The sequence below is a fragment of the Oncorhynchus nerka genome, linkage group LG7 (genome assembly GCF_034236695.1).
Source record: "Oncorhynchus nerka isolate Pitt River linkage group LG7, Oner_Uvic_2.0, whole genome shotgun sequence".
NCBI classification, from domain to species: domain Eukaryota; kingdom Metazoa; phylum Chordata; class Actinopteri; order Salmoniformes; family Salmonidae; genus Oncorhynchus; species Oncorhynchus nerka.
Genome location: NC_088402.1, coordinates 40,105,842 through 40,131,998, shown reverse-complemented (window position 1 = coordinate 40,131,998; position 26,157 = coordinate 40,105,842). Strand labels below are relative to the sequence as shown.

The following is a 26,157-nucleotide window of genomic DNA, read 5'->3' as shown; positions in this document are numbered from 1 at the left end:
CTGTTTCGTATACATTATTTGTCTTCGGGAAGGCAGTGAGTTGCTGTGCAACAGCTTTTTCTAAATTGTTTTAGAGGAATGGGAGATTCAACATACTCTAGGCTGATAGTTTTTTACATTTTCGGGGTCAAGGTTTGGGTTTTTCAGGAGAGGCTTTATTTCTACCACTTTTAGTGAGTTTGGCGCACATCTGGAGGATTGGGAGCCGTTTATTATGATCAACAAACTAGGGCCAAGCACAGGAAGCAGCATTAGTTTAGTCTTTCATTAGTTTAGTTTAGAGTTCGTACAGACAATAGCACGTCAAATTCAAGGATTTAAGTACTTTTTCAAGCACTAATATTTATTTTCAAGGACCATCAATTTGATAATAGTTGCTATTATGCAATTGTTTCTAGTTGCCACCAGATGGCGGCATATCGCCACAACCTATATTTTTTTTACTAACTTACTATCTAGCTAGCTAATGGCATTTATAATCCACTTCTTCAATCAGATTGTTAACTAACTAGCAAATATATTAAAGCTGCCTGATAAAGCTAGCCAGTTTATAGTAAAGCTAGGATAAATGTCTGAGGCTAGCTAACGCAATAGCGGCTGTCAATGCAATGGCTGGTCTGGAGTTCATCTGAAATGTACCGTTATACACTATATGACAAAAAGTACGTGGACACCTGTTCGTCGATCATCTCATTCCAAAATCATGGGCATTAGAATGGAGTGGGTCCCCCTTTTGCTGCTATAACAGCCTCCACTCTTCTTGGAAGGCTTTCCACTAGATGTTGGAGCATTGCTGCGGGGACTTGCTTCCATTCAGAAACAAGAACATTACTGAGGTGGGTGATTAGGCCTGGCTCACAGTCTGCATTCCAATTAATCCCAAAGGTGTACGATGGGGTTGAGGTCAGGGCTCTGTGCAGGCCAGTCAGGTTCTTCCATACCGATTTCGACAAACCATTTCTGCATGGACCTCACTTTGTGCACGGGGGCATTGTCATGCTGAAACAGGAAAGGGCCTTCCCCAAACTGTTGCCACAAAGTTGGAAGCACAGAACCATCTAGAATGTCACTGTATGCTGTAGAGTTAAGATTTCCCTTCACTGCAACTAAGGGGCCTAGCCTGAACCATGAAAACCAGCCCCGGACCATTATTCCTCCAACAAACTTTACAGTTGGCACTGTGCATTGGGGCAGGTAGAGTTGTTCTGGCATCCGCCAAACCCAGATTTGTCCGTCAGACTGCCAGATGGGGAAGCGTGATTCATCACTCCAGAGAACACATTTCCACTGCTCAAGAGTCTAATGACGACAACATTTACACCACTCCAGCCGACACTAGGCTTGTGTGCGGCTGCTCGACCATGGAAACCCATTTCATGAAGCTCCCAACGAACAGTTATTGTGCTGATTTAGCTTCCATAGGCAGGTTGGAACTCAACAGTGTGTTGCATCTAAGGACATACCATTTTAACCCGCAACGTGCTTCAGCGAGCTTGTGTGGCCTACCAATTTGGGGCTGCTCCTAGACGTTTCCACTTCACAATAACAGCACTTACAGTTGACCGGGGCAGCTCTAGCAGGGCAGGAATTTAACGAACTGGAAAGGTGGCATCCAATGACGGTGCAATGTTGAAAGTCACTAAGCTCTTCAGTAAGGTCATTATACTGCCAGTGTTTGTCTATGGAGATTGCATGGCTGTGTGCTCAATGTTAAACACCTGTCAGCAACGGGTGTGGGTGAAATAGCTAAATCCACTAATTGCAATTTGGCTATCCTTACCAAAAGGCGATAGTTCTCTTGTATATTAAGAGTACAGAGACTGCAATGAGAAGGCATAATGTTACTTAGCATTTTTTGGGGCCGGAGGAGGTCCTGCAGATCTATGTCCAGATAAAGCGTCCGGGGTAAAAAAGTTACATTTAAAAAAGTAGTGTGAGGACAAAACTAAGACCTTGGTAAACATATATACAACGTTTGATTAAATAGTCATTAGGAGTTTATAAGTTTGGCAAGTAGCCAAGTAGCAACAAAGAGAACAGCAGTACGGAGACAATTCAGAAGTGTATTGCGTCACCAGTCACGTGAAAAAGGGAATGTCCGTCCAACCATTGCAGGAGACACAAAATGGCCGTCCAGCCACTCAACAAAGTATTTTATTTCCCCAAAGGATCATTTAGCTGGCCAGGTGTTCAACCACACCTCCCTAATTGGATTTCACAACAGGAACGGACATCAATTGAATGCCCCACAGCCTCAAGACACGACAGGACACCTCACCGGACTGAATGGCTCCAGCCATTCTACACTGAAGCTAAATTAAGATGACCCTGGATGGCCCCATCACATGTGGGAACCTGTCACTCAGCAGATTGGCTTGTTGGTGTATCATATCCTCTTTCACAACTGGCTGAGACACATGTCCCTAATTCACCCTGCGGCCAAATGTATTCATAGTGCGACTGCCTGGCACTGCTGGTAGACTTGGCTGAACGTTTCTGGTGTCATCTTTTTTACTTTATGTAAATCGAGTGAAATGCACACGGCTCTAGTCCTGGCTATTAGAAACACTTACAGTGCCTTCAGAAAGTATTCACACCCCTTGACTTTTTCCACATTTTGTTATGTTACAGCCTGAATTTGAAATGGATTACACTTAGATTTGGTTGTCCCTGGCCTACACACAATACTCCATAATATCAAAGAGGAATTCTGTTTTTAGACATTTTTACAAATGAATTCAAACGGAAAAGCTGAAATGTCAAAAAGTGTTCAATCCCTTTGTTATGGCTAAGTAAGTTTAGGAATAAAAATGTGCTTAACAAGTCACATGATAAGTTGCATGGACTCGTTGTGTTCAAAAACAGTGTAAACATATTTTGAATGAGTACCTCATCTCTGTACACCAAACATACAGATCATTTTAAGGTCCCTCAGTCGAACAGTGAATTTCAAACACAAATTCGACCACAAAGACCATGGAGGTTTTCCAATGTCTCACAAAGAAGGGCACCTATTGGTAGATGGGTAAGAAAAAAAAGCAGACATTGAATATCTCCATATACAGTATATAGTGTATGTAAATTAGATAAATAAATGTGTAATCAGTCAAGGGGTATGAATACTTTCTGACGGCACTGTATGTAGCCTCGTAGCTGGCGACGGTAGATAGAGGATGAGTCATATAGACAGAGAGGTAGAACCGCCCTTCCTCTCAACTGGTGTCCCCAGAGAAATAATCAGATGGCAGCATACTGTAATACTTATGTTCAGAGGTTGCCACTAATGTTCAGACAAAGTGATGTTCACTTTTCCATGCTCTCCCCAATCTTTGGCCAGTGCACTTAAAGCTGCGGCATTACGTAACAGAGGTCTGGCAACAGAACATAATTTTTTCAAACCAGCAATGTATGCAGGCAATTCCATGTGAAACTTAAAATGATCTACAATTTTTTTTATTTTACTTGAGCCTTTTTCAATTTGAATGAATAAAGATATTAGAATTTAATTTAAATGATTCAGTCTTTGATTCCGTTAAAAGGGAAAACTGAACTATCCCATGACCTGTCTATATGGTACAACTTCCTGTGGTAAATAAAGGAATGTGTTTGGGGGAAGTTGAGACGTCCGTCATCATTAGCGTGCCTTGGACCCAGTCAATAACTAATTCCAGCCACAACATTGAAGATATTGGTGTGGTGCTCCAAAAAGATCCCAAAGCGGTTAGGTCTATTATTGTGGTACCATAACAACAATAATTAGGGTCAGGCTAGAAGGAAAGGCTTATGTTTAGCACCATCGAGCCATAAATAGTGAAGAGCCCAGATCAGGGTTATGAAATGTGCTTAGTTGTGATCTTATAGGTTGGATGGGACTGCGTGACTGTTGCCAATGCCAAGGATTTTACCCTCCTCCATCAATGGGGCTTTTGTCATTCCTGTGCAAAATGTGTACTTGGCAAAAGAGTTAATACAACAATAATCAATAATCAGTTTTAGCCAGTGTTAACCTCTTACACTGTATATAACTAAATGTTATTCAAACCAGGGTGTCTAGTGACGCTTCTAGCACTGAGATGCAGTGCCTTAGACCGCTGCACCACTCGGGGGCCCAATGTAGCCTCGCTATTGTTATTTTACTGCTGCTCATAAATTATCTGTTACTTTTATTATTATTATTTTATTTTTTCTTAAAACTGCATTGTTGGTTAAGGTCTTGTGAGTAAGCATTTCACTTTAAGGTCTAATACACCTGTTGTATTCGGCGCACGTTACAAATCAAATTCGATTTGGCTTGAACGAATGATCTCCGCATGTGTGGTTCCCACCGTGAAACATGGAGGAGGAGGTGCCTTCCTGGTGACACTGTCTGTGATTTATTTAGAATTCAAGACACACTTAACCAGCATGGCTACCACAGCATTCTGCAGCGATACGCCATCCCATCTGGTTTGCGCTTAGTGGGACAATCATTTGTTTTTCAACAGGAAACAGGACAATGACCCAACACCCCTCCAGGCTGTTTAAGGGCTATTTGACCAAGAAGGAGGGTGATGGAGGGCTGCATCAGATGACCTGGCCTCTACAATCATTCCTGAACAACGTCTATTTGCGCCCCTACTGGATGGAAATTACAAATGTAATGGCTGTGCTCAATGCAATGGCACTTATAAATGTAGATCCTTCAAACACCCACAAACAGGGAAATCGATCCCAATAAAAGGTGTTATTACGTGCTCCACTAAGGCAGTTATTTATCTTATAACTTGTCCTTGTGGTAAAAAATTATGTAGGTAAAACAAAGCGCGAATTAAAAGTACGTATCTCAGAGCATCGTAGCACCATTAGGTGTTAAAACTTTACTTATCCAGTTGCGGCCCACTTCTTGGAGGCAGGCCACTCAATTTCGTCTCTGCGTTACATTGGCATCGAACATGTCACCCTCCCTAGGAGAGGGGGTGACCTTGATCATTTATTGTTAAAACGAGAGGCTGCCTGGATCTTTAATTTAAAGACCCTTACGCCCTTCGGTCTCAACGTAGACTTTGATCTGAAGCCATTCTTGTGATTATTGTGACTTTGCCATTGTAATTGTTTGTAAACTTGTGTAGTTAAATTAATCTATGATCGTATGCTATCCATTTGTTGTTTGTATGCTGTTCTTTGTATGACATTTTAATATTTGATTATTAACCAATGATATTAGGCCACTCTTGGCCATGATTACAGACACCTGTGTCTTTTGACACTATATAAACGAGTCATCCCGCAGTGTTTGTGATTATACCCTGATGAAGACAGCTTGGCTGTCGAAACGTTGGTATTATATTTTTGCATCTGAGCTCCTAGAGTGTGCGGCTCCTTTTATTTTCAGGTAATCTGCCTCTACCATCAGTCAGTCCTATTAGCCAACGTACAATCATTGGATAACAAAATAGATGAACTACGATCACGAATATCCTACCAACGGGACAATAAAAACAGTAATATCTTATGTTTCACCAAGTCGTGGCTGAACAATGACATGGATAAAATACAGCTGGCAAGATTTATGCTGGATTGGCAGCTAACTCCAGTAAGAGAAGGGATGGCAGCCTGTGTATATTTGTAAACAACAGCTGGTGCACAAAATCTAATATTATGGAAGTCTCAAGGTTTTGCTCGCCTGAGGTCGAGTATATCATGATAAGCTGTAGACCACACTATTTACCAAGAGAGTTTTCATCTATATTTTTCGTAGCTATCTATTTACCACCACAAACCGATGCTGTCACTAAGTCCGCACTCAATGAGCTGTATAAGGGCATAAGCAAAAAGGAAAACGCTCATCCAGAGGCTGCGCTTCTAGTGGCCGGGGACTTTAATGCAGAGAAATTTAGATCCGTTTTACCTCATTTCTACCAGCATGTTAAATGTGCAACCAGAGGAGAAAAAAACTCTAGACCACCTTTACTCCACACACAGAGACGCATACAAAGCTCTCCCTCGCCCTCCATTTGGCAAATCTGACCATTTTATCCTCCTGATTTCTGCTTACAAGCTAGAACTAAAGCAGGAAGCACCAGTGACTCGGTCAATAAAGAAGTGGTCAGATGACGCAGATGCTAAGCTACAGGACTGTTTAAAAAAATCCTTCTCTCCTATTATTCTGACATTTCACTTTCTTAAAATAAACTGGTGATCTTAACTGACCTAAGACAGGGGATTTTTTACTAGGATTAAACGTCAGGAATAGTGAAATACTGTGTTGAAATGTATTTGGCTAAGGTGTATGTAAACTTCCGACTTCAACTGTCTGTATTACATATTGTAAATATATGCTCATAAACATCTGTATTACAAATTGAATGCTTGGGTGTTCTTGGGCAAAGGTGTGTCCAAAGCTATGTAGGGAAATGAACAGAACCTGAGAAAGGGTACATATGGATGTCTGTAAAAGAAGGCCAAGAAGAATCAAGAAAATGGTTGACCGTGAGAACCTGTAGGAGTGGAGGTATATTTAAACAAAGGGGTGAGAGAGACAGGGAGAGGAAGAGAGTTAAAATTATCCTCCTAGCGCAAATCCTTTTCAATCTGATCAGTGTTTGGGGATGGACTAACCAGCTTGGGACTGTAGCTTGTGACCAGGTAAGGAAACGTATTCACCCTAAAAAACATTTATTACTCCTTGATGGTTGCACTTTTTTTTGTAAATATACAAATCTAAAAAGGTATTTTTGGATTACCTTCAGGATAATCTGCTTTGCTTTGTCCAAACGGTTGAGAGCCTGGCTATAACTATATTTTAGAAAGGAGAGTTGAGTCTTTCTGATTGAAAGTAAATGTCTCTAAAGTTGTAGGGTGCTGTTCTTACTCTCTGGTGAAGTCTTGGATTCAGAAGAAAAAGGTAGTATAAAACAATGTGCTCAAATTTGTAGGCATAGCTTTTATTGATCTCACTCACTGTAGAAGAGTGTTAGTAATTGTCAAGACACTTTACCTGGGACTCTACGAATGCCTATAATATGTCACTTGAAATAGGTCAATGTTTTTCATGTAAATCCATTCTACAATAGACAGATTTTTCCATAGGATCAAATGTGATATTTCAACTTTAGTATATGATCTGAAATTGTCACGTCAAACTAAGTCATACAAATAGATAAGTTGCGACTGCTTATTTAGGAATAAAATAATTCCTTTGGAGTAACCAAATGTATTGCTGCAATTGTGCATGTTTGTTTTCAAGCTGCATTGGGATTTGGATTGTGTATTATTTATTACTATTGGTAATTTTTCCATTTTCAACATGTATGGTCATTTCTGAAATCTTGTTTGTCAACTGCATATTTTCTCAAGTTCATACTGTGGTATTGTGATTATGCTTCAATAGATATAGAATAGAGAAGTAGATTGAAATGTCAAGAAGAACCCTTTTGAAACCCCTTTTTTCTAAAAGTGTAATGCTAAATCACAACATGATGATTGACTAGCGATACTGAATAGAGAATTTGTCCGAAATAGTTGGATAACAAGGTATTTCCCCAGTACATAAACACTTCCACTGTGCCAAGTCGGGTTTGGATAGTGCTAGTTACAGAGTCAATGGGAACTTAGAGTTTGAAGTCAGACGATCACCTTGGTTGTGTTAACGGGAATATTCACCACTATAGGCATATTTCTCAGTCCAATGATATCTTTCAGCTGTTCTCTGGATGGGTTTGTGGCCACATGCTTGTGTCGAGGTCATGACATGACCTTTGACACAGGCCCACCTTTGACAACTTGAAATATTTGGCATCTCTACTTACTTGTGGTGATACAGAACCAATTATTTATTTGTTCCAGATATTTCTTATTGGTCATAACTGCATTTCACAAGTTATTTTAGAACGAAAGATTGATAATTTCCTGTCCTCTGTGGATTACAATGAAACATTGGCTCTTCTGCAGCTTCAACTAATCTATGGTCAGATTAAGTGTCTGTATTTTATTCTTAACACACTTGGAGTTTTTGAAGGCATGGTATACAGTTGTACAGGAGACACATGTCCTGCAGGATCCTGATACTGTAGCTGCCCAGCGGTGAATGTCACATCGTGTCATGGTTGAGGTTAATTCGGGCACAACTTTTAGACCTTTGCTTTAACCCTTGCAGTGAGGTTAACACGGCTCAGCCTATTTATATGAAGTGTTATCAGCAAGCATGTTTAACAAGCCAAAATTAAGGGTCTGTTGATCACATGTTCCTGTTACTAATGTTTAACAAAACACTTGTTGGAAACAGCATGGGTCCCACTTAGACTGTTTTAGTAATTACATGGATGGACCAGTCTGTGGTGGTACACTGTAATTGTGCTACACAGTCGGGGGTAGCACAGAGGGGTATGGTACAGTGGTGCCCAGAGAATGAATAAGGCCACACTGTACGTGTTAAAAGGCAACTCCACCATTTTTCAACCTCATTTTCATGAAAATATAAAGTAAAAAATGACAATCAAAAGTTAAAACATTTTAAAAACAGTGACTTTCAAACACTGAGATTAGCGGTGACATGGGGAGCAAGAGAATACCCTCCCTTGGACTGGAAACTTGTTGCAGGTTTTGAAAATCACTGTTTTTAAAAAACGTTTAATCCTGTCCTGTGATGTCACAGAGAAGAATTTTTAGGGGGACTTTTTAACCACAGATCATAGAAACGAGCTGTTTCACATATGCAGACACTGGTTTGGTGCTGGAGATTATGAATATGAGGTTGAAAAGTGACAATTGTCCTTTCAGTGTTGAGCGCAAAAGGTTTTAAGGCTTTATTTCTATTTCTACACAGTTAATGTGCTAAGTATATACCCATGATACAATATATTATATGATACAAACCCATGAAGTGATATATTGTACAATTTTAAAACTTTAATTTAGATTTAGGTTAAAGGAAATTGTGTACCATTCTTAGCACCTATAGTATACTGAACACTTATTCTATGACATTATTTGTGGAGTGCAAATATTTGCAAATACTCTGTGAGCAGTTATATTCTAGCGTATTCTATATATTGCGTCAAGGTTAACCCTTGTCTCCTCTCTACTCTTTCTAATTGATCACAGGCTTTCATTAGTCTCGTTCAAGCAACAGGGAGAATCACTGTGCCAAGTTTACATGCCAATCAGCCATGTTCAATACGCATGACGTGGGGCATGAGTCAAGCACAGCAGGGCACGAGGAGGAAAAGCTTCTTAAAAGCAACAGGACAGGGCATATGGAGACATCTGGCCTGAATTGGCTTGTGGCCTGTAGACTGGCCCAGCTTCTTCTGACCCATGCTTTGACTTTCTGAAGTGAGCAGGCCAGGGCCAATCCTCTGCCCTACCATCAGGTTTTAATCCTGGGAATCCTATTAGTGAGTCAACCTTTAGAGGAGGAAAGTCCCTCCGGGTCAGAAGACTTTGGACTTGCCAAGGCTTGGGAAGATTCTTTGTGCGTAGGTAATCACCCAAAACAATAACATTTTGTCATTCCATTGACTTTATTAAAGGGATACTTCAGGATTTTGCCAATGAGGCCCTTTATCTTTGATGTAATGTCCTTAAAACAAGTCAAAATGAGGCTCAGTAGTGTGTGTGGCCTTCACGTGCCTGTATGACCTCCCTACAACGCCTGGGCATGCTCCTGATGAGGTGGCGGATGGTCTCCTGAGGGATCTCCTCCCAGACCTGGACTAAAGCATCCGCCAACTCCTGGACAGTCTGTGGTGCAACGTGGCGTTGGTGGATGGAGCGAGACATGATGTCCCAGATGTGCTCACAAGGGGTCTGAGGATCTCATCTCGGTACCTAATGGCAGTCAGGCTACCTCTGGCGAGCACATGGAGGGCTGTGTGGCCCCCCAAAGAAATGCCACCCCACACCATGACTGACTCACCTCCAAACCAGTCATGCTGGAGGATGTTGCAGGCAGCAGAACGTTCTCCACGGCGTCTCCAGACTGTCACGTCTGTCACATGTGCTCAGTGTGAACCTGCTTTCATCTGTGAATAGCACAGGGCGCCAGTGGCGAATTTGCCAATCTTGGTGTTCTCTGGCAAATGCCAAATGTCCTGCACGGTGTTGGGCTGTAAGCACAACTCCCACCTGTGGACGTCGGGCCCTCATACCACCCTCATGGAGTCTGTTTCTGACCGTTTGAGCAGACACATGCACATTTGTGGCCTGCTGGAGGTCATTTTGCAGGGCTCTGGCAGTGCTCCTCCTGCTCCTCCTTGCACAAAGGCGGAGGTAGCGGTCCTGCTGCTGGGTTGTTGCCCTCCTACGGCCTCCTCCACATCTCCTGATGTACTGGCCTGTCTCCTGGTTGCGCCTCCATGCTCTGGACACTATGCTGACAGACACAGCAAACCTTCTTGCCACAGCTCGCATTGATGTGCCATCCTGGATGAGCTGCACTACCTGAGCCACTTGTGTGGGTTGTAGACTCCGTCTCATGTGACTCCGTCTCACCACTAGAGTGAAAGCACCGCCAGCATTCAAAAGTGACCAAAACATCAGCCAGGAAGCATAGGAACTGAGAAGTGGTCTGTGGTTATCACCTGCAGAACCACTCCTTTATTGGGGGTGTCTTGCTAATTGCCTATAATTTCCACCTGTTGTCTATTCCATTTGCACAACAGCATGTGAAATTTATTGTCAATCAGTGTTGCTTCCTAAGTGGACAGTTTGATTTCACAGAAGTGTGATTGACTTGGAGTTACATTGTGTTGTTTAAGTGTTCCCTTTATTTTCTTGAGCAGTGTATATTTTTGATTTTAGATTCTTCAAAGTAGCCATCCTTTGCATTGATTACAGCTTTGCACACTCTTGGCATTCTCTCAACCAGCTTCAACTGGAATGCTTTTCCAACAGTCTTGAAGGAGTTCCCACATATGCTGAGCACTTGTTGGCTGCTTTTCCTTCACTCTACTGTCCCATTCATCCCAAACCATCTCAACCAGGTTGAGGTCGGGTGATTGTAGAGGCCAAGTCATCTGATGCAGCACTCCATCACTCTCCTTGGTCAAATAGCCCTTACACAGCCTGGAGATGTGTTGGGTCATTGTCCTGTTGAAAAACAAATGATAGTCCCACTAAGTGTAAACCAGATGGGATATCATATTGCTGCAGTGTGCCTTGAATTCAAAATAAATCACCAGCAAAGGACCCCCACACCATCACACGTCCTCCTCCATGCTTCACAGTGGGAACTACACATGCGGAGATCATCCGTTCACCTACTCTGCATCTCACAAAGACACAGCAGTTGGAACCAAAAATATAAAAAAATTGAACTCCTCAGCCCAAGGACAGATTTCCACCAGTCTAATGTCCATTGCTGTGTTTCTTGGCCCAATCAAGTCTCTTCTTATTATCGGTGTCCTTTAGTAGTGGTTTCTGTGCAGCAATTCAACCATGAAAGCCTGATTCACGCAGCTTCCTCTGAACAGTTGATGTTGAGATGTGTCTGTTGCTTGAACTCTTTGAAGCATTTATTTAGGCTGCAATCTGAGACATAAATGGTATCCACGAGTTCATCTCACTCTGGATGAATTGAAAATCTGAGCAATTACCAGAATCTTTCACTAGACTAAGACTTTTCTGTCATTTCAATAGTAAAACATTGTAGCGTGCACAGTAAAATACTGTAAATCTGTTTTACAGCATTAATGCTGTAGATTGCACTGCATAATGGGTAAATGCTGAACAAAATACTGTTATTAACTGTAATTGGACGCCTCCTGTAAAAAATCAAACCTACTGTATTTCTTTATTGTAATAGCTTATGCCTGCTGTAGATTCAAATGATCACTTTCAGGCGCTAACCTCATGCTGTCTGGTGAGACACATGAATATCAGACTATTTTACTAAATGTATTTTTGAAGCTGCTGTGAATTGGAAGAAAATGTTCAGCAGCTACTGGGTAGGTATTGTACGTTGACTTATAAATAAGTTATTTTATTGCTAGCCAACGTGGAATTACTGCATGTTTTTTTTTTTTTAGCTAACTTAGCTAGCTAGTTAGCTAGCTCAAGTTGACACAATCCATTTCAGTCTGCTCTAAATTGCTTTGTAAATATCTTGCTGTGCGACGTAGAAAATAAATTACCCAAATAATAATTGTTGTGATGATGGGCTTCAGCTCTATCACAGTGTTGCCGGCGGTAGCTAGTAACGTGGCCAATTTAAAAATATATATTTTAGATTTCAAGTAGGATAGCAGCCTACACAATAAATAATGAATATTGGTAGCCATCTAGATGTCATCGTGATACAGTCTACTCTAAGGGGAAGAGCATGAATGACAACAACACCGGGACCATGTCCTCCTTAGCTGTCACAACCGTGTGACACGTCCGTGTCCGTACAACCTCTCAACAACATTGTTCCATAATGCTACAGTATTAGCTAAACCTGTTCACTTTACCAGTAGTATACAAACATTAAGTGGCACGGAAATGAAGGAAAATGTTTTGAGTCTGGTAAAATCACCTGTGATGTTGTGTAGGCTATAGCTATGTTTTATTAGTTAGCTAGGGTTTGAGATAGGTGTATCTAGCTGTCTTATGTGTATTTCTTCAATAGCTCAATTGATTTCATAAACTAAATTGGATATATGGCTGTACAGGTTGGAATCAACCCAAGATGATGAATCCTGAAGATGTGTCAACCCCTACCGTGCCCCATTCTTCCAAGAGCTCACTGAGTTTGAATGAAGACCTCTAGTGAGGTAAGTACAGTACACACACACACACCAGTGGATGCTGAGGGGAGGACGGCTCATAACAATGGCTGGAACAGAGTTAGTGGAATGGCATCAAACACATGGAGAACATGTATTTGGTGTATTTGATACCATTCCACTGATTCAGCTCCAGCCATGAGCACGTCATCTCCAATTAATGTGCCACCAACCTCCTGTGACACATACACACACGACACTGGCTTGATTATGTCCCTTGTCACCTATCTTTTTACCCACAGAGTAACAGCTCTGGTGCTCCTTGCCTCTCATTCTATTCTTAATTTGTCTATGCTTGTCCTAGGGGTGAGAAGAGCTGACAAATCAGAACTGAGGATGATTGTTACGGAGCCCCATGAGGAACACCTGATGCAGGGCTGACTTCTCTCTCCTATCTGCTCTCCAGTCCAAACTGTTCCGTTGTGTGTTTCAGCGCCTCTAAACCCCCTTACCCTGAATAGTTGCTCTGATGACCATGGATCTAGGATTGTACCCAATCTCCATCTTGGGTACAATTAACTCCATCTTCCTCTCTCTCTCTTTGTCTCACTCTCTCCCCCACACAATGTAGTTTTTAAATTAGTGTTGTAATGATGATCTTATTTGGTTACATATGTGTTAACAATTCTTACCTCTATTGTCAATTCTGTTGTTGATTTGTTAATGTTTTTACCAATTTGAATAAATGTATTTTTCTTACATTTTGATTTTAGGGAGAATTTTACTACTTTTACAGCATTATACAGGCACCAAACTTAATACTGTAATTTTGCTTTACAGCAGAGATGTATGTTACAATACTATTTTCCTTACTGCTGTAAATTTACAGTAAGCAAAATGGTTAAACACATTCTTTGTCTACTACACTGTAGATAGAAATATAGCTTGCTGATATAAAGAATTGCCAACTTGACATTGACAAATGTATATTGTATGTATTAATCTCGTCAAAATATAGGACTGGGGATTATATTTTAAGAAGTAGGCCTATCGGTAGGCGTGGTGACTTGATGATAGTCATTGGGATGGGTAAGAGCCTTATAAGAAAGTGTCCTTTGTGCTCTCTGTTACCTTCTCCTGGTTTTGCCTCACTTTCTGTCTGACCTCCTATTCAGGAAGTGCTGGATTAATTGAGGCCTTATACCTACTCTTAGAATGTTTGCTGAAGTCATTTAGGTGGTTTGATGGAATACAATCTCTGATTAGGAATAACATATAAACGCTAACAATGCTAACTTTGCGTAATAGGTCAGTAAATGCCATTCCCCAGATAAACATGTGCATAAACAACCTACTATATCCCTGGTCAAGAGCAGTTCTTTCCATTACTGTACATTGTAACTCAGGGCTACGGTGCTACTGTATCCTAGTCTGTACACACCACCTCAATCACACTGGCATTATTTGCGGCTCTTTCAATATAGATTCTTTGGTGACAGCCCCTTGTCTCGCACAACTGTTCCCTTGTTGTTCCACTATGAATAACCTCCTGGCCCTGCATAGTAAACTGCCTGCCTGCCCACATTAAAATGAAAACCATCATTCATTTAACTGCATCCTGATGACTGCCTTGTAATCTGATTACACTGCCCAGGGGGGTTCTCAGTTGATGCAGTTGGCATCATTCACTGAAGGCCATTGCTGGCTCATTGAAAACCAATAGCGGTGACTGACTAAATAATTGTAGTTTCATTGTTTATGACCCTAGCTCCATTACTCCCCACCGCTGCTCTGCTCGAGTTCTGTCATCGCCATCCTATTGCTCTGTTACTGTTCAGTATATCAATGTACTTCTGATCATGCCCTCGTATGTTGCTGTTGTCTACTCACTGAAGTGATAGCATTTCTCAAGACTTAAAAAAAAGTATTTCCAATTAAGCTTTTAAAGTGCCAATGACATTTATGACTTATCGCCTTTTGTCTTTTCCTTCCAGATGGAAGCACCATCGGCCCTCACGGATAGATAGAAGCCGGCTATAAAGGGATTATTTTGGCTGCCGAACACAGGAGGCACGCTGTGCCACGAGGGACCACCTGGAGGCAGACCCCTCGTCCCTGAACAGAGGAAAAGGAATTTGGCACAAAGGGCTTTGGCACAAGGTCCTGCGTGTTGGAACACTTCTTGAAGGAATTTACCCTGTTGGACAGGGGATTTTGGACTGTTTTGCCATGTGTCAAATCAGCTTGCCATCCGCTCCAAATGACCTCTACTCGTGGTATACATCACACCAAAAATAAAGCGTGGAAGGACAGTCTCCCTTGACAGGAGGGAACGAAAATATGCCCGACAACGCCATTCCACCCCTGATGCTTTTGCCTAAAGTGAAAGTGCGTTGGAGTGGAGTACTCCCAGTTTTCATCCTACCCTCTTTGCCTCTTTTTTCTCTACTCCTTTATACTCTCATATCTTCCTCGGTGGCTGTTGTTAGTTTGCCGGGATTAGACTATGACTATGGAGCCCAGCCAAAGTTTGTTTGTACCCCGATTCCAGCGGATGCAGACCCAAGCTGCTTCACACCAGGCGGGGCAGCACACGGACCTGCTCACGACAGACCCAGCACTAATGGGCATCATGGACCTGCTGCAGGGGCGGCCAATGGTAACGGCAGGAGGTCGATGGGGATGGGGATAGGAATATCAGACGAGGCCAAATCCACCATCCTGCACCTTCGCGAGAGCCTGGTGCGGCAAAAGGAGACCATCTTAGACCAGCGGGAGACGATCAGGGAACTGACTGCCAAGCTGACACTCTGTGAGGGCTTTGGCCGGGGGGTGGGTCATCACGATGACCATCACGACAACCACCATGGAACCCCGCGTCTCAACACCCATCACCCGAGCTCGCACCACGCCTACCATGATGCTGACCACCACGGGGATCCACACTACCCACTGAACAATGGACATCGATCGGACCCACACCACCGAGGGAAGGACAACGCTGGGAGCAAGCATGGGGCCTTCTCCCCTGAGAAAACTAGGAAAACGCTACAGACACTCAAGGAGAGGCTGGAGAACTTGCAGGTCAGTGGGAACAACAACAAAGGTTGAGTAGGAAGAGGGATAGGAAGCTTATTGTTCCTTTGTGTGAATTTAGGTTATCTTATGCGTCACTACGGGGCACTGTGTCTCGCAACTGACCTGAAATGAAGCACGACAATGGGTGCTCCAGCTTTCTCTCACGCCGTGGCCTACAGCCCAAGCTCCATCCATGTGCATGCGTAGGAAGACCTAAGTTGATTAGTTAATTATCCTGACTCTCACCCTAGAGGATATATTGCACTGATCCCATGGGAATTCATGAAGCCTAGGAGAAGGTCTTGTTGAGTGATTGTATGACATATGACCATTGACACTAACAACCAACTTTTTATTGTCTTTATTTTCCCATGAATCAAGGAAGTTCCTGTATATACAAAATCCAACTTATTTGACCAACATTTTGGGGATTCCGAAAGATCATTTTTTGTTTCTCACCCATTTTCTTAAAGTGATTCTAGCACTCTATAATGAATTGTAAGACTTGCTATGAGACATGCTATAGGCTTATATCCTATACAAGTACTACTAACAGTTAATAACACTGGTGGTTCATAGAAAGTAGAGCCCAACCTATGTTTTCTTTGGGGTCCGATAACGATTCAGATATTTTGTGGGACAAAACTGACCAACACCAATATATCTGTCGATTTAGTGTTTTACAACAGGGAAATTCAAAAGTTACATTTTTCCACACCAAGTTCTCCTAAATTTCCATCCAAAAGAATAATTGTCCAAGACATTTCTTCAAATGTTGATTTCTTACATTGTGACAATGAAAATGAGAATGGACACTTCTATCTATCTAAGTTTGAATAACAAAGCACATGGACTAATAATAAGGCATGCAAACATTTCCAATTGTAACTATTAATCATTTTCTCTCTTTCTCCAGGCCAGGAATTCCTCCAGCTCCTATTCAAGCTCACTGAGAGACCTCCTGCAACGCAAAATCAATGCACTTGAGAAGCAGCTCAACAATCACTACGGTGGGCATCATGGTCACCATGACGACCACCACGATGACCACCATGACGACCACCACGATGACCACCATGACGACCACCACGATGACCATCATGACGACCACCACGAAGACCAACATGGACCCGACCACCATCATGATGATCGACACGATGACCACCATGGACCCAGTGACCACGACGATCACCATGATGACCACCACGAGACCCGCACCCCCACCCCCACCCGCCACAACAACCGCCACAACAACCGTCAAAACAGTCGCCATGACCGACACTATGACCGCCATTATGATCGTAGCCATAGCCGCCATGACACCCACCATAACGACCACAATGGCGAACACCATGATGACCATCACAACGACCGTCATGGCGAACACCATGATGACCATCATGACCTTCACCACGATGACCACCATGATGATCTTCACGATGACCACCATGATGACCACCATGGAAACGGTCACAGTGACGATGGTCACCATGGCAACGACGACCATGGCCATCATCCTCGTCCATCCTATAACAGCAAGCCGCCGGCTCCAAGACCTCTTGGCCGTGGACACAACAAGCTTGAAACTGTGCTGAGCCACCTTAACCACAGGAACACTGACCCTGGTATTGAAACTCTGATAATAACCCACTTTGACACTGTATACTATTTTCCAAGTTATATCATGCATGCCTAGTTGTATTTGCAGGTACAAATACTCAGTATCAGCTGTTCATTGCTCATATTTTGCTGTCTTGTACCCTAACAGGTACCCGGAAAAAGCCAAATAGTCCGGATGCTTTCCAGATTGGCTTCCCTATGCGCACTAACTACATATATGGAAAAATAAAGAGGACCCTGCTCAACGAAATCTTCGCCCTCACTGTCTGCCTCTGGATAAAAGGGGGATCAGGGCCTGGCCTCGGCACTCCCTTCTCCTACTCTGTACCGGGACAGGCCAACGAACTGGTTCTGATCGAATGGGGCAACAACCCCATGGAACTACTGGTCAACGACAAGGTAAGAGCATGATTGATTATTTTACATACTTTCACGTTGTGCCCCTAGTGACCAATTTGTGAAGATCTATATCTTTGTCCTCACTTCTTACACACATACACTCTCCTACTATAAGGTTTCCTACTGTGATGTGTCATAATGTGATGTGTCATACAATGACTGTACGTACATACCCCAACCAGAAGCCATGGATTACAGGCAACATTCGCACTGAGCTAAAGGGTAGAGCTGCCGCTTTCAAGGTGTGGGACTCTAACCCGGAAGCTTACAAGAAATCCTGGTATGCCCTGCGACGAACCATCAAACACATAAGAAAAGCATCAATACAGGGTTAAGATTGAGTCATACTACACCGGCTCCGACGCTCGTCTTATGTGGCAGGGCTTGCAAACTATTACAGACTACAAAGGGAAGCACAGCCGTGAGCTGCCCAGTGACACGAGCCTACCAGACGAGCTACATCACTTCTATGCTCGCTTCGAGGCAAGCAACACTGAGGCATGCATGACAGCATCAGCAGTTCCGGACGACTGTGTGATCACGCTCTCCGTAGCCGACGTGAGTAAGACCTAGAAACAGGTCAACATACACAAGGCTGCAGGGCCAAACGGATTACCAGGACATGTGCTCCGGGCATGTGCTGATCAACTGGCAGGTGTCTTCACTGACATTGTCAACATATCCCTGATTGAGTCTATAATACCAACATGTTTCAAGCAGACCACCATAGTCCCTGTGCCTAAGAACACTAAGGTAACCTGCCTAAATGACTACTGACCCGTAGCACTCACGTCTGTAGCCATGAAGTGCTTTGAAAACCTGGTCATGGCTCACATCAACACCATTATCCCAGAAACCCTAGACCCACTCCAATTTGCATACCTCCCAAACAGATCCACAGATGATGCAATCTCTATTGCACTCCACACTGCCCTTTCCCACCTGGACAAAAGGAACACTTATGTGAGAATGCTACTCATTGACTACAGCTCAGCGTTCAACACCATAGTACCCTCAAAGCTCATCACTAAGCGAAGGACCCTGGGACTAAACACCTCTCTCTGCAACTGGATCTTGACTTCCTGACGGGCCGCTCCCAGGTGGTGAGGGTAGGTAGCAACACATCTGCCACGCTGATTCTCAACACTGGAGCTCCACAGGGGTGCGTGCTCAGTCCCTTCCTGTACTCCCTGTTCACCCACGACTGCATGGCCAGGCACGATTCCAACACCATCATTAAGTTTGCAGACGACACCAGTGGTAGGCCTGATCACTGACAACGACAAGACAGCCTATAGGGAGGAGATCAGAGACATGGCCGGGTGGTGCCAGAATAACAACCTATCCCTCAGCGTAACCAAGACTAAGGAGATGATTGTGGACTAAAGGAAAAGGAGGACAGAGCGCACCCCCATTCTCATTGATGGGGCTGTAGTGGAGCAGGTTGAGAGCTTCAAGTTCCTTGGTGTCCACATCAACAACAAACTAGAATGGTCCAAACACACCAAGACAGTCGTGAAGAGAGCACAACAAAGCCTATTCCCCCTCAGGAAACTAAAAAGATTTGGCATGGGTCCTGAGTTCCTCAAAAGGTTCTGCAGCTGCAACATCGAGAGCATCACTGCCCGGTACGGCAATTGCTCGGCCTCTGACCGCAAGGCACTACAGACGGTAGTGCGTACGGCCCAGTACATCACTGGGGCTAAGCTGCCTGCCATCCAGGACCTCTACACCAGGCGGTGTCAGAGGAAGGCCCTAAAAATTGTCAAAGTCCCCAGCCACCCCAGTCATAGACTGTTCTCTCTACTACTGCATGGCACGTGGTACCGGAGTGCCAAGTCTAGGACAAAAAGGCTTCTCAACAGTTTTTACCCCAAAGCCATAAGAATCCTGAACAGGTAATCAAATGGCTACCCGGACTATTTGCATTGTGTGCCACCCCCCAGCCCTCTTTTTACGCTGCTTCTACTCTCTGTTTATCATATATGCATAGTCACTTTAACCGTATCTACATGTAAATACTACCTCAATCAGCCTGACTAACTGGTGTCTGTATGTAGCCTCGCTACTTTTATAGCCTCGCTACTGTATATAGCCTGTCTTTTTACTATTGTTTTATTTCTTTACTTACCTATTGTTCACCTAATACCTTTTTTGCACTATTGGTTAGAGCCTGTAAGTAAGCATTTCACCTGTTGTATTCACACGTGACAAATAAACTTTGATTTGATAGCATTTAGAAAGGAGTGTTTCACCATTTTTAATCATAATTTTAAATAAGACGGCGCTTATGTTATCAGTCAGTTGCCCCATTGGCAGCACAAGTGGAAAATCAATCACCTCAAGGCAAGCAAGCTTACACCTCAGTGTCAGGTGACTCCACTCTTATCCGATCAGGCACCGGAATTTGATTTATCTCCTGTCCTCAAGGAGCGAGGCAGGAGGCAGTTACAGTTCACCTGCTGCCTGCTCTCACCTAGTCTTGCCTCCTGAGAGACAGTGGTTCTGCCTTCATTTATCATCCTCCCTAATGGCATAAGACCACAGAGGGCAAAGGGCAAGCAGCTTACCTAGCACAGTCATGTGAAGAGACGTCTAATGAGAGGGTGGACACGGGGATAGACACATGGTCTGAGCCCATACCTCAGCATGAGTCAGGGTTTCTCCCAGACAAGAGGGGATTTGGTGGTTAAACCTGGGAGATGCCTAGCTATGGCACCTGAAGGATATGACACAAAAGAAAAGAAGGCCATCGCATTTCAATTGGTGAGCTATTTGTACCTATTCACAAAACCTGGCAAATCTTTGACAAAATATCTCCCTTACAAAAAGACAACATTTGTGTTTAATTTACCTTCTGAAGGTGTCATTTTTCTAAATGCCCAAGACAATGACACTAATATCCTGTTCTGTGACAGTCAATTAAACTGGTAATAATCTCTCTTTCTCCGAACAGGCAGTGACTTTGCTCTTTTTACTCACGGAAATCTTTTGTTTAGACTCTTTGGATTAAGCCAATCAATCAATCAATGCAATTAGTTAATTATGCCATTGCCTCTATTTTCTTTGCACAGGCAGTGACATTGCCCATGGCAATGACGGATGGGAAGTGGCAACATCTGTGCGTGACATGGTCGACACACGATGGGCATTGGGAGGCCTTCCAGGACGGTGTAAAAAGGGGATCTGGAGAGAATCTATCTGCATGGCATCCCATCAAGCCTGGTGGAGTCTTTATTCTGGGCCAGGAACAGGTACAACTCTACGTTTTATTTCTATGAATTTTCACACTCAAAGTTCTGAAGAACATATAAAAGCTGGGATAGGAACCGTACATTTCTAAACATCAGTACTGGATCCCACAGCTGACACAAAATGTTGCCAGCAGGGAATTACTTGTCACACTTACAGTGTGTGTTTGCTGATTTTAGGATTCGCAAACACTAAAAGCTGTTAATACAATCATGTTAAAGCGGATTATCGTCTAGTTGTGTCCTGAGAAGACACAGGCTATTGCCAAAAACTAAGCTTCGAAATCAGTACATTGGTGACTGTGATATGTGGTTGTCTCACTTAGCTATCTTAAGATGAATGTAAGAACTGTATGTCGCTCTAGACAAGAGATTCCAGCCTGGTCTCATAGACTAGACGTAAGATAGTAAATGTAAATCCGGGACACCCAAATTAGTATGGTATGGTTACATTAGACAGAAGTTTACTTAAGGCTAAAACAAAAGTAGGGTGGTTAGTAGGGGTGGATAGGGGATGGGTGGGCATATAATGCAAAAGTCTAGCAACCCAAAGGTTGCGTGTTAGAATATCATCATGGACAATTTTAGCTAATTAGCAATTTTGCAACTACTTACTACTTTTTTGCTACTTGGCATGTTAGTTAAACCTTCCCCTTAAGCCTAACCTTAACATGACACTAGGTCATGAGAAGGTTTAAGAACGAAGGTTGATTGATCTGAACTGCCTAGTTTTAGAACATTGTTAGTGACTAACCAACCTTGTTTTAAAGGAATTAAAAAGGTGGAAAACTCAGACATCTGTTTAAATAATTGCGTCTTCATCGTTTACTGTGGGATAATTGTTCTTGTTCATGTTTTGTGGGCCTTTACACTTAATAATAATGCTGTGCTTTCCTAACAGGACGCCCTAGGTGGCCGATTTGACGCCACCCAGTCCTTCGTGGGTGAAATGTCAGACCTCCAGTTGTGGTCCCGCGTTCTCACGCCCAATGAAATCTACAGCCAGGCTTCCTGTGGAGGTCACATGGCCGGTGACCTCATCACCTGGACAGAGGCAGTGGTTGAGCTTCACGGTGGGGTCACCAAATACCCCTTCGACCCCTGCCACTAAGCACTACCCCACTCTGCCTCATTAAAAATGTCTGATCACCAAGCCCATGATGTCAGTCAACCAGCTGTACGGTGTGGCAGCAAGGGCTCTGTGCGCTACACTGCAGAGACATTCTGCTATTTTTGCCATCCATTTCCTCTCTGTTCTGCCTTCCCCCTCGCTGGGCCGAGGAACTGAGAGGACTTTAAAAGAGCAACGGCTGGATATAACCGAATGGTCATGACTACAGCTGCTCCCGAGATCCAGTACAGGTAATAGGATTCCCTGTCTCTAGATGGGTCCATCCATGTATGCCCCGGCCTTAGCAAAGCCCTTCATCAGTCAGGTGTTCAAAGAATCAAAACCTTTTTTTCTGGGACGTATTACGCCTGGATATGGTTCTCAAAGTCACAATAGTCCAGGTGTTATTTGTTCGTCTTTCTGTTTTTGACTGGTGATCAGGATGATACCAGTGATAAAAAGGAAAGCACTGAGGTAGAATGCTCATCAACCAACTTTGGACAGTATGGAATGAACAACCTAAAGGCACTGAAAACAGAGCCCTGCAGATGGCAAGTGTATGAGTTGGAAGACATTGATAAAGATTTGATGGTTGAATGTGAGGGATTACGTAGTATTTTTTTGAACATGAAGATGGGAGGAGCTCCTCTAGGGATGTTGTTTTGAGACTTTTAGCCTGTCCCGACTCTACCAGAGATTTTAGAGGCCTGTTTTCTACTACTGTGTTGTACACACATGCAACTGATCAACATTCCACTGGATTTTTCACAGGAACTTAGCTCTACAAATAGCTGATGGTGCTCTGCTTTTGGTTAAAGGAGTTTGCTTTGTCTGTTTGCGGAAACATATTTTTGTAAGTACATGTGTTTTAATAAAATGTTAAAAAGGTGGACATTTTGTAAGCTGGAATGTCTGTTTTAACACAGCAAAACTTGTGGGTTTGGTTTCGACATATTTCTATGAGTGTGTCTGAAATGGCTGCCAGGTTTAATGCAACAGCAGAGTTGACATTGTCAAGTCTGACTTGTGGACAGGTGCCCACATAAATACAGGTTAACTGGCTGTCAAGAGTTCTGAGGTAATGCTGACATCTCCATGGTAACCTGGTGCTTACAGTGGGATTTACCTGACAAGTAGAGCTCTGACCCAGATCCAGACTATTTCCGTGCTGTCAGTAGCATACACATGCTCTCAAATAGGCTAAATTCACACATGCACACAAAACAGCTTGGAAACAAAAATTTAATGCTGTAATGCTCTAAAAAATCTGTTGCTTTTTATTAGTTGGGTCTTGTGTTTTTAATGCATGTAAAATACTTATACGAATCTGAAAAATATAGCCAATGTATTGAATATCAACTGTGAAATTGCATAAACAAATACACACATTACATTTTTGGTAAGTATAACTTATTGTACACAACACATCCTTTCCTTATCTATCCTTTCAGTGTATACGTCCATCCCTTATCTGTCTGTACAGCATACAAATGAGGAATTAATTTTATTAGTTCACTTACCCCCATTTCAGTGTATTAAGTTCGGACTGTCTATCGTCTCATTGTTTCACATGAACACTGATCGTAAAAGCACAGAACAATGAGACAGATATTTCACGGGATGGATAAATGTGAAGCATCCGGTTGCTGTTTCCACTCACTACCAGATATGGTGATGAGAGGAAGCCCAGTGGCTGGCATTGGGAGAAGATGGAGCCAGATGGATTTTGGCTGACATTTTGCAAATTCTTTCCTTGATGAAACATTTGAACTCGATACAGTTTTCTGTAATCTGTAACAAACAGAGTGGACAACGTCTTGTAAACTTTACCCTTTGCCAAAGTTTCAAATAACTGCATTGTTTAGAAGGAGTGCAAGGGCGAATTGAGTTATTGCACACTTCACAAAGTAGTCGTTCCCTAATGTAAATATGCAAATAAATACTAGAATTCGCCAATAGGATCTCGCTAGCTAGTGCTTGGTTCCGTCCATATTCTTGCTTGGTTCTGCCCACTATGATTCATTTGCTCCCATTGAAAATAAAAGGCTCTGGTCTATCTTGGGCTAGTTATAAAAATCTTTGGTAAAAGGGTCTGTTGTTGCCATGGTGATAGTACAGACCTTGGCTGGACATAGCCCCCTGTTGCTAATAATCATTACAACCATTACAGTATGTTAGTAAATATTTGTTAATGCACCTTTGTGAGAGGACATAGTGGTATGGATTGTTTTATAAGAGTTTATAATGCCAAGATGAGCATTAAAAAAAAACATGCTCCAGTTTATTTTCCTGATAGTGGGCTATATGTATGTAATGTTTCCCAACATTTTGTGTGTATGTTTCTAATTCATTACATTTAAAAAAGATGATTGATTAATAAATGCTAATACAATTGGATAAAATGCAGTTTAAACATAGCATTGAATGCAGTTTCACCATCAGAATCTACGTTGCTTCCATAAAGTTTGTATAATCTCGCCTTTGGTATACATTTTATCTGTATATAAAGAAATTCTCAATAGCTTAGTTTTTCTTGTCTGTAAATATTGAACAACCTTTTATTTATTCATGTCTGTGTATTTGTTCAAAAAGTCCCTTTCCTGTGTATGTAAGCCAAAACTATAAGATGAATCGTAAAACGTAAACAAGAAATAAATGGACTAACTCTGGTAAATATTATTGCATATTTCATGAACGGGTATTTCATGTATTTTCTTTCATTGGTGGTCAGTCTTATGAAGACGAATAATATTTGTTAAAAAACTGTGATTAGTAGAATCGGATGTGTTACTGCTTGGATAGAGCAAAAGCTTGCACCCGCACCAGCCATCACAGGGTAACAAAAATCCCAACATGTAGCATACTGTGAAGGGCAGCTACTGCTATATATTGCTTACACTTATCCAGTCCCTTTACAGATCTGTGAACACCAAAGGGGTAATGGGTGGGAGCTACACACAAAGGAAACAGCAGCATGACTCATGATTAAGAATTCTTCAGTGAGTCCAACTTGTTTGCCACAAGAGGGTGTTAGTTGCCTTTGGAGGGTGTTCTGTATGTTCAGTAGCCTACATCGTCATGACGGCATAAAGACCCAACACAAGTCAGAGTCAGAATGCTGCGGCTTTGTTTTGTATGCTTTTAAAGCAGCAATCAGCGGTTGAAATCACATATCATCTAACAAAGTATGATACGAAAATAAATGTACTTTTGGCTAAGCTTGGGCATGATATCAGCTAGGTTTGGAATATGCAACAGCAATAGCAATGCTACAGGGCCTAATCTACAGCTGTAGCCTGCATTGAGTCACAATAGTAACTTAGTGCACAGATCCAAGGCTATGTTTTTGTTGAATAGCACTTTCAACCCCCCCAGGAATTGTGTATGCCTTGATTTTTGCCTGTGTTGAGAACAGAGATGATAAGAGTGCAGGGGGTGCGTGCAGTTGGAAGAATTCAGATCCTGTTGCTGCCGGTCTTAAATGACTGGGGATTCTCATTTGCCAAAACAAGACTCTCACACAGCCTAGAAATGGGTCCGCTTCAGAGCAAAACATAGCACATAAATCTCGTCGGTTGAAGCAGATATTACTATGGATTATTGAGGAGAAGGGGAATGTCTGGCAACACTGTAGGTGTCAAAGTATAGATAAGCAATGCATTTTAAAACAATAGTTATCTAAGCACGGAGGGCATTTGAATAGAAGTCTTGGGGCTGTACATTGCGTTCCGTTATGACCTAGATACTGTTTGCTGACATCTTTATTCTGGGTGCCATATTGAATTGGTCTGACCAAGACAACACTTACAGACTAGGGCCAGGTTTCCTAAAAAACATCTTAAGGCTACGCTCATCTTTAGAACCATAGGATCCTGAGATGCTTTTGGGTAACCGGGCCCTGGGCAACCATGCATATTCTAAACAGAAATGTCACCACAAGCTACATAAAGTTGTCCACAAACAACACAATTGAATAAGGGTATTTGGTCATAATCAAAACTTCTCCAGCCTGACA

At 42.6% G+C, this 26,157-nt stretch overlaps 2 protein-coding genes across 2 annotated transcripts in view; one reads left to right on the top strand and one right to left on the bottom strand.

Annotated features, from left to right (window-relative positions):
* LOC115131653 (voltage-dependent calcium channel gamma-6 subunit-like) overlaps window positions 1–23,729 on the bottom strand; it is a 43,197-nt gene extending 19,468 nt beyond the window's left edge. The window contains exon 1 of the mRNA XM_029663525.2: window positions 23,663–23,729. The gene's annotated coding sequence lies outside the window, so the exon portion shown is untranslated. The remainder of the gene's footprint in view (window positions 1–23,662) is intronic.
* LOC115132579 (neuronal pentraxin-1-like) lies at window positions 12,236–24,821 on the top strand. Its single transcript, XM_065020502.1, has 8 exons — window positions 12,236–12,731; window positions 13,048–13,252; window positions 14,678–15,767; window positions 16,678–16,885; window positions 17,111–17,386; window positions 17,530–17,780; window positions 20,855–21,034; window positions 21,933–24,821. The coding sequence occupies exons 3-8, from the start codon at window positions 15,024–15,026 to the stop codon at window positions 22,140–22,142; spliced, it is 1,869 nt and encodes a 622-aa protein (XP_064876574.1). The 5' UTR covers window positions 12,236–12,731; window positions 13,048–13,252; window positions 14,678–15,023; the 3' UTR covers window positions 22,143–24,821.
* The last annotated feature ends 1,336 nt before the right edge of the window (window positions 24,822–26,157 follow it).

Bases quoted from the DNA above. Each gene is read 5' to 3' on its own strand.
- LOC115132579 (XM_065020502.1), top strand. From the start codon at position 15,024: ATGCCCGACAACGCCATTCCACCCCTGATGCTTTTGCCTAAAGTGAAA. The intron at 15,768-16,677 runs GTCAGTGGGAAC...CTCTTTCTCCAG, and splicing joins AGAGGCTGGAGAACTTGCAG to GCCAGGAATTCCTCCAGCTC. The intron at 16,886-17,110 runs ATGGACCCGACC...ACAATGGCGAAC, and splicing joins CGACCACCACGAAGACCAAC to ACCATGATGACCATCACAAC.